Below are 9,564 nucleotides of genomic sequence, written 5' to 3'. Positions count from 1 at the left end.
GAACCCGTGTCCCCTGCATCGGCAGGCGGACTCTCAACCACTGCGCCACCAGGGAAGCCCACTGAACAGCATTTTTATACAAATAAAATTTAAAACATCTCAGTCGGTTGTCTGCACAGAGCCTCATTTGTAACGGAGCTGTTTTATCTTTGGCATAATTTACTCAATTTATCTGATCATATGACTGCTTTGCTTTAAAATTTTTCCTTAAAAATTTTATAGCTAAGACTGCACTAATTTACTTTACCAAATACATTGATAAAAAATCTTCCTTCTTCTGAAAAATGTCGATTTTGACATAATAGCCTTTTTCCTTTCAAAATCGAATAGACAATTAATGGTATTCATATGCACAAAAATTTAAGCCAAAAATTCAGACTCATAGGCAAAAACATTAAATACACTCTGCTCTGCCAAAGGAAAAATCTTGGCCTCTATCCACATTTATAAAGCAATATATAAAATATATATAATAAATCATCTCTGATTAATTTATCTCTTCCCTTTTGACTTGTAGCTATAGCTGCCAATCATCACCTCATTTGCTTATTGCCATTAATGTACTGCTAGAGAACTAGGCTGCAAGTATAAAACCATAACTGCAAGAAGTAGTGTTTTGGCAATAGCTAACATTTTGTTAAGGGTCATTGACAAAATTTTTGGAGTGGCTAAAAAAAGTTCTGAAGTAGCAATATTAAATGTGCTAAATGGGGGGAAACTAACATGCAACACCAATAAACGTGTGATAAATGGCTTTGAAAATGAAAATTACTCTGTTAGTAATAGGCATCCTTTTATACCTTAAAGTAAAAAATGAAAAGCCAAACATTCATTAATAATACATATGGTAACCAAATGTAATTTTTATTGACTCTCCTTGGTTAGTATTATTACACTTGCAAATATGAGTTTTCAGTCACTAATTCCTAGGAAACACAAAAAATAGAAATATTTCTGAAAAGAAATGTTTTTCTTTGCTACATGTTGGTTCAAAATTAATCACTCCGAAGGAGAGGAAGAATATTAACTCTCTAAACGTTTTGCTACATGTTGTCTATTTTTAGGGTCTTATTTCAGAGCCATTTAAATTGAGAGGATCCTTTAATTATGCTCCCAGAGTCAGGAACATACTTTTTATCTATTATGAGCCACTGGGAAGATAATTTGTCTTACCAAAATTCTAAGATAATTATAAAAAAATTTAAGTCAGTTGACAATGCTAGTAACAATGGGTCATCTGGCTTCAAATTTTAATGGATAGTCTCTATACTCTTATTAAAGGAACCCTTGTACACTGTTGGTAGAAATATAAATTGGTATGGCCTTTATGAAAAACAGTATGGAAGTTCCTCAAAAAATTAAAAATAGAACTACCATACGATGCAGCAGTCCCATTTCTGGGTATACATCCAAAGGAAGTGAAACCAGGATCTGTAGAGTGCACCTCTACATTCATTTCAGGATTATTCACAATAGCCAAGATGGAAACAACCTAGGTGTCTGTCAATAGACGAATGGATGAAGGAAATATGGTGTTTGTGCGTTGGTGCAGGGGGGGGGGGGATGTAGAAAATGGAATATTATTCATCCTTAAAAAAAAAGGAAATCCTGCAATTTGCAAACAACATGGATGAACCTGGAGGACATTGTATTAAGTGAAATAAACCAGACAGAAAGAAAAATACTACATGATGCCTGTCCAAACATCTAGGGCTTGTCTCTCATTGGTTTCCCCCCTTCCCCTTCATCCTCCGGACAAATTGCAAACTGTTCGAAACAGGATGTTGAAGGTGCGGATTCCCCAAGTGGGGAGATTGTTAGGAAAGAGGCCAGTGGGGAGAACCCGAGCACCGGGAGATGAGGAGATGAGGGGCCTTTTCCAAACTCTTCCCGATCAGACAATGTACCATCCTCTTTGTGTCCCATGCATGTTTCAGTAGGAAGGTTCCCCTGCACCTGGAGTTTGGGGATCCATGGAATTGGGGGCCAGGAAGTATTACTCTAAAAGGGCTGCATTTGCTGACCCCTCCTCACCAATTCTCTCAGCCCCACGAGTGTCCAGCCTTAGGTCTCATGCAGCTGTGGGTCTAGTGCGGTCAGTCCACGTTGCATCACAGCCCCTGAACGTATTTTGTAAGTATTTCTCACTCTCTCACTGTCTTTGTATTTCTTTTTTATAATTTACTTTATAATGGTGTATAGCTGATTTTCAATGCTGTGTTTCTTGCTGCTGTACATCCACTTGATTCACTTCCAGAGAGACAGCAATAAATTTTTTTTCAGATTAAAAAAAAAGAAAAACACTACATGATTTCACTTATATGTGGAATCTAAAATAGATTCATAGAAGCAGAGTATAATGCTGGTTACCAGGGAGTTGGGAGGGAGAAATGGGGAGAGGCTGGTCGAAAGGTACCAAGTTTCAGTTATGCATGATGAATAAGTTCTGGTGATCTATTGTACAACAATGTGACTAAAGTTAACAATACTTTTTACTCATACGATGCAGCAGTCCCATTTCTGGGTATACATCCAAAGGAAGTGAAACCAGGATCTGTAGAGTGCACCTCTACATTCATTTCAGGATTATTCACAATAGCCAAGATGGAAACAACCTAGGTGTCTGTCAATAGACGAATGGATGAAGGAAATATGGTGTTTGTGCGTTGGTGCAGGGGGGGGGGGGATGTAGAAAATGGAATATTATTCATCCTTAAAAAAAAAGGAAATCCTGCAATTTGCAAACAACATGGATGAACCTGGAGGACATTGTATTAAGTGAAATAAACCAGACAGAAAGAAAAATACTACATGATGCCTGTCCAAACATCTAGGGCTTGTCTCTCATTGGTTTCCCCCCTTCCCCTTCATCCTCCGGACAAATTGCAAACTGTTCGAAACAGGATGTTGAAGGTGCGGATTCCCCAAGTGGGGAGATTGTTAGGAAAGAGGCCAGTGGGGAGAACCCGAGCACCGGGAGATGAGGAGATGAGGGGCCTTTTCCAAACTCTTCCCGATCAGACAATGTACCATCCTCTTTGTGTCCCATGCATGTTTCAGTAGGAAGGTTCCCCTGCACCTGGAGTTTGGGGATCCATGGAATTGGGGGCCAGGAAGTATTACTCTAAAAGGGCTGCATTTGCTGACCCCTCCTCACCAATTCTCTCAGCCCCACGAGTGTCCAGCCTTAGGTCTCATGCAGCTGTGGGTCTAGTGCGGTCAGTCCACGTTGCATCACAGCCCCTGAACGTATTTTGTAAGTATTTCTCACTCTCTCACTGTCTTTGTATTTCTTTTTTATAATTTACTTTATAATGGTGTATAGCTGATTTTCAATGCTGTGTTTCTTGCTGCTGTACATCCACTTGATTCACTTCCAGAGAGACAGCAATAAATTTTTTTTCAGATTAAAAAAAAAGAAAAACACTACATGATTTCACTTATATGTGGAATCTAAAATAGATTCATAGAAGCAGAGTATAATGCTGGTTACCAGGGAGTTGGGAGGGAGAAATGGGGAGAGGCTGGTCGAAAGGTACCAAGTTTCAGTTATGCATGATGAATAAGTTCTGGTGATCTATTGTACAACAATGTGACTAAAGTTAACAATACTTTTTACTTGAAACGTGCTAAGAGGGTAGACCTTAATGTCACCACCCAAAAAACGTGTTAACTATCTGAATAGACAGATAGGTTAATTAGCTTGGATGTGATTTTTTTTTCACAATGTATATGTATATCAAATTATCAATTGAATAATTGTATACCTTAAATATATACAATTCTAAATTGTCAAATATACCTCAATAAAAAAGAAAAAAATCCAAAATTCTTGTTACGGTAAAAAAGTTTTGTTTTCTCTGAGTCAGTAAAATACTGTCCTTAATTTTAAAATCTAAATGGTAAAATGAGAAAGATTATAAGCTGAGGATGGGTTTGAATGTGGTTTATAAAATTAGGAATGGGCAAACCTGGATTAACTAACTGATTTGAGAATCTCCTCAGAGGTCGCACATTCGGTCCACAAGTCAAACCCAGACTGCAACTTAAAAATGGTTTTTACATTTTCTAACAGCTAATAATAAATAAATCAAAAGAATATTTTGTGACACATGAAAATTACATGAAATTCAACTTTCAGTGTTCAGAAACAGAGCTTTATGGGAACGTGGCTACACGTATTCACTTATTTGTCTATGGTGCCTTCCAGATTACAATGGCTGAGTTGAGCTGTAGCAGCAGAGACCTATGCAGTGCTCTCATCATCTTGCACTACTGCTCAGCACGTTACAAATTGTAGTGATAGTTATTACTACCAACATTTTGAATGCCACACATACTGTCATTCCACAGTATTTCAAAATTTTTTATTACCAGTGCATACCGATAATGTTGGAACAACAAAAAAGTAGACTTCAAGTGTCATGTGTTTAAGGCACAGAGGAGTATGGATTATTTTGTTATCGAATTCGATGGCAAAGCATTGTGTCTAAAATGCAAAGACCCTGTAGCTGCTCTGAAAGAATATTATACACGGTGGAATTACCACACTAAGCACTCACCACAATATTTTCAATTCATAGGAATGCAGTGGCCAGAAAAGTTAGAAAATTTAAAACAAGGTATCTCATCACAGCAGAATTTCTTTACAAAAATTAAAAAATGAAAATAAATCTACAGCCAAAGTAAGTTTCTGAGTGGCTCATTTGTTAGCCAAGCAAGGAAAGCCATTTACCAATGGTGAGTTAATTAAATTGTTTTTGATTCATCAGCTAAAGAAATGTGTCCAAAGTAAACTTGCTTAGGACGATTAAATTAGCCTTTTGGCAAGAACAGTTGCTCAAAGAATTGAGAACATTAAGAACAACATCATTAGTCAATAAAAAACCAAGGCAAATGATTCTGAGCTGTTCTCCTTGGCTCTTGATGTGTCAAAAGATGTTATTGATACTGCCTAGTTATTGTGACTTATTTGATGAGTCAATGCCAGGGTTGAAGTGACTGAAGAGTTGGTTTCTCTGAGTCGTCTGCATAGGACAATTACGGACAAGAATATTTTCTAAGAAGTTAAGAAAACACGAGTTCAGTATAACCTGAAGTTATAACCTGAATCTGCTAAGATGTGTTACAACTCGTGGTGGTAAAAATAAGTGTGGGGTAAACAAGGGCTTAGTTGGTCAAATTTACAAAGTTTGTGAAAATGCAATGTTTCAAACCTATGGTTATTTACTGTATTATTCATCTGCAGGTACTCTGTGGAATATGTATGATTCAATCTTGTTACTGAACTAGCAGTGTCAATGGTGAACTTCATCTTACCGTCATCAGCTGTTATTTTTTCATCAGATATAGAAGCTGAATATCCTGATTTGCCCCCCCACACAACAGTCTGTTGGCTAAGCAGTGGTAGTTTTATTGTGAGTTTTTGAGATCAGAGCTGATATAGAGATTTTTCGGAACCAGAAGAAATGCCCTCAACCAGTATTACAGAATACTGAATGGCTTTGTAATTTAGCTTCTGTTGCAGCCTTGATAATGTTTTGTAATGAATGCAACCAAAAACTGAAACAGTGCATAACAGTGAGAATAGCTACTCCCACTGTAGGTGGGATTCACTGGGATTCAGAGAAAAGCTTCCGACTCAAGGGGAACTGTAAAGTGGTGCTTCTCAAAGGGTGGCCCTCAGACCAGCAGCATGAGCATCACCTATCATTAGAAATGCAAATTCGACTGAATCAGAAGCTCTGGAGGTGAAGCCAGCAAAACAGTGCTTAGATGTGAAACAGACTACAGTAATTTTGATGACAACTAACACTGTTTGAATCATGAAGTCATGTCCAGCTGCTTTACATACTTCCTGTGCTATCAGAAGTAAAATAAGCAGCAGGAGCTCTATGCTCACACGAACTGGCAGCAGATATACTTTCTGAGCTCAAAGGATATGATGTCCAGCAGGGTTTTCTGGACCTCAGTGCAAGTGTAAAGGAAATACCCATTTGTCAAAATCCATTCAATTATGCAATTGAGAAGCTTCCACCTAACCTTCAAATAGGAAGTTGAGTTGGGAAGTGAGTAATCTGCAATGTAATAACATTCTAAAAGAAAACTATCAAGAGAAGAAAGAACCTAATGGAATTCTTTCAATGCCTTCCAAGTGATAAATATGCTCCCTGAAAATCATTTTCTCATGGATTAATGTAAGTATTTGGCAATACTTATCTGTATGAAGAGATATTTTCAAAAACAAAATATGTAAAATCTTACTATAGATCAACATTAACAGATGAATATGTACAATCAATTTTGATGACAGGAAATATTAACATTGAATCCCAATTAAGTGAAATGTTATCCTCCCTCAAAGTATTTCTTTCTTCTTCTTAGTAGAACTGTAATACAAAAAACTGTTCTCAATTATTCTTATGTTTTGAATTCTGTCAATAAAAATGCTGTGGAAATTCATTTTCTCGTTAGTTACATAAGTACTTACATAATAATCTCCATTTTGCCTCTTAGCCCACAAAGCCTAAAATATTTACTATCTGGCCCTTTACAGAAAATTTTTGCTGACCTCTGCTCTAGAACCAGATACTACCTGGACACTTTTAAAAAGCATGGACTGAATGCACTGTCTCTAAAGCTGGATGGCTTGAGTCTGTATGCTGCTGGCTCTGCCACTAGCAGCTATGCGATCGTGAGTAAGTTCTTCAATCTTTCTCTGCCTCACCTGTAAATGGGAGTAAGCAATGGTATCTATTTTACAGGGTTTTTAAGAGGACTAAGTGAGTCAGTAAATGCAAAACACAGGAAAGAGTGCCCGGCACAAAGTAAGCATTAACTCAATGGCAGCTGTTAGCTTAAGACAAAAGCACTGCTTCACCCAGTTGGTAGTCCAATTATAAATTTCATCCTCCTAAAAGGTCCAGTGAATAAAACATTTAAGATGTTTACATACATTCCTGGGTGAAAAGAAAATCCAAATGCATGAAGCTAATAACAGAGGATAACCAAGCCCTTTTCCAACTGCGCTTTGCTTCTGCCATCAAATAGAAGACATTGTGGGGCATACCAACAAGACAGCGGCTCTCATACAATGGTTTCTTACATGGAGGAGACTGGATTACTATTTTAATATTTTCAATGTCACGTATTACATTCTTTATATTCTATAAAAGAATAAACACAGTACTACTAGTAATTTATAACATTTATAATTTTAAAACTTGACATATGGCTTAATTCAATAATATATTCTTATTCATTAACTATTTACTGAATGCCTACTATTTTCCATATGTATAAATCCACTAGCTTTACTTTGGGGGTAAAATGCTTTCATATATGTACTATTGAGAGTATCCTCAAAAATTTCCTAGAGATATATATTAACTGTGCTAATTTTTAAACTAAATATCCTTTTTCTTAAATGACTACACCTTATAGCAAGAAATTCTAGAGTAGTGCTGTCCAATATGATAACCACTAGCTTCAGGTAACTACCGAATACTTGAAATGTGGCTAGTACAACTGAGGGATGGAATTTTTAATTAAATTTAAGTTAACTAAAATTAAATAAAATAGCCACATGTGGCTACTGGCTGCTGTATTGGACAGCAGAGTTCTACGGGATCACTCTAGGATGTGTGGATATCGGAAATTAACATTTTGCCCTGTGCGGAAAAATAAATTTTGTTAAACTATATATTTAGTATTAGTTTGCTATTAGAAACAGCCCTGCCTTTTCATTCCACAAAATATTTTCTGTCTACTTTCTTAGCAGCAGAACTAAATCAATTTACTGTTTAACAAAACAATGTTTGTTTGCTTTGTTTTCTCCACTGTTGCTGATTTCTCATTATTTAAGGTTCTGGGGCACAGAAAAAAAAATAAAATAAAATCCACATATAATTCAGAAGTCTTAAATCTTTCCCTCTGGCAAATTTTTAAGGCATCTGCTGAACAGTTGGAAAACTATTTCATTTAATAGTTTACCTCTTGTTCTTGATTATGCCCATATTTCACTACTGTTATTATCCAGTAGTAAAATAAATATATCAGAAGAAAACTGGAAAAACTGAAAACTTTCAAGTTGAAGAATTAGTATATCAACGTAAAAAATAATCTTAACAGATAAAAAGTAGGATTCTTTCTCCAACCAACTCTGACAACTTTGTACATACCAAAAGAAATACTGGCCAGGTCATAAGGCTTATAATTAATAAGGCATCTTTACATTGGAGGTGTGAAAAATTAACTTTATTCTTGCATAAATATCATGATAGTTTATTGTTCAAAGTGCTCCATTCAAAATAAGTTAAAATGTTTCCATATTACTCTTTTATTAAACATGTAGTTATTGACTAAAGCATAATATCACTGATTAACATAAGACAAAAATAATATGAGCCACTCACATATTCTTGAAGGAAAGGGCTTACAATATTTTGTGAAAACATTTGTTTACATCACTGATTTAATGGTTTAATGGACAGTTCCATATTTTTCTTTAAAATCCACAAATGTCTTAAGATATTCCCACCATTATAAAAACTAAACAAAACCAACCCCAAAACAAAACCCTACAAAAGCACATTAATTTTATTATAAGACATATATGTAGTCACTGAGTAAAGCTCTTTTTTATAAACACTTTTGGAAAGCTCACATTGAGTTCTAGCACAGCTCTATTATCAATCTGTGAACAGAAGGACACATCAAGTAAGGAAAGATCTTTACAAGATTCCAGGAGTTTTCTTAAAGATGCTGGACTTACCATTCTTGTTCCTGTTTAAAAAAAAAAACAAACAAAATATCATCTAACATTTATATAATATCCTGATGAAAGTCCCTTTTTATTATTTAAAATACACTTAAAATAGACTTTTACAAATTAAAAACCTTTCTTAAAACAAGACTTCATATTGAAATAGTCCTGTTAAAAAAAAAATAAAATTTCCCAGCCAAATTGGTGTCTAGGACCTGAATTTTGTCAATCTCTACCCATTCTATCTTCACCCTACCTCCTACCCTTTCCAATCAGCTCCTCCAGACTTTCCTATTTCTGTTCACCCCAGTTCAAAACTGTTTGCACATCTCATTTTCCTGAACCCATGGGTCAAATCAGACAGCAATACTTAATGATTCAACCTCTAATTCCACGCAGTGCAATTACTGAGCGACTACCCTGTAGAAACTTCTGTTTCAGGCACTGGAGATACAAAGATGAGTGAGACACGTGTCTGCCTTAAAGAATTCATTGACTAGAGTTGAAAGCAAATAACTACAACACAATTCGATAAGTTTTACAGTAAGTGATAGGCATAAAATGTCATTACTGGAAGACAAATGATGGATGATGAGTACTATTTAGCCCATGTTAAATCTGAAGTGATTATGGGATATTCAGATGGGTTATAAATCATATAAATTATGTAAAGCACTTGATGCACGGCAGGCACTCAATAAGTACCAAATATCACTAGGCTCTAAGATGTCATCTGTTGTAACTATAGCTTTTCTAGGGAGAAAAAAAATCAGCACAATCGTATTACATATATATACCTG

The 9,564-nt window shown here is 35.8% G+C and overlaps 1 protein-coding gene across 3 annotated transcripts in view; it reads right to left on the bottom strand.

Moving 5' to 3' along the window:
- Positions 1 to 8,241: 8,241 nt before the first annotated feature.
- Positions 8,242 to 9,564, bottom strand: part of FBXL4 (F-box and leucine rich repeat protein 4) — a 72,485-nt gene continuing 71,162 nt past the window's right edge. For 2 of the 3 annotated variants that reach the window (XM_028494631.2, XM_007114277.3), the window contains one exon: positions 8,242 to 8,784. In XM_028494631.2, the coding sequence (XP_028350432.1) occupies positions 8,621 to 8,784 (164 nt within the window). In that variant the 3' untranslated portion in view covers positions 8,242 to 8,620. The remainder of the gene's footprint in view (positions 8,785 to 9,564) is intronic. The other variant, XR_008618397.1, reaches the window with a different exon arrangement.

Source organism: Physeter macrocephalus, chromosome 10 (assembly GCF_002837175.3).
Source record: "Physeter macrocephalus isolate SW-GA chromosome 10, ASM283717v5, whole genome shotgun sequence".
Taxonomy (NCBI): Eukaryota; Metazoa; Chordata; class Mammalia; order Artiodactyla; family Physeteridae; genus Physeter; species Physeter macrocephalus.
The sequence above is the reverse complement of the archived record's forward strand: the minus strand, read 5'-3'. Positions and strand labels throughout refer to the sequence as shown.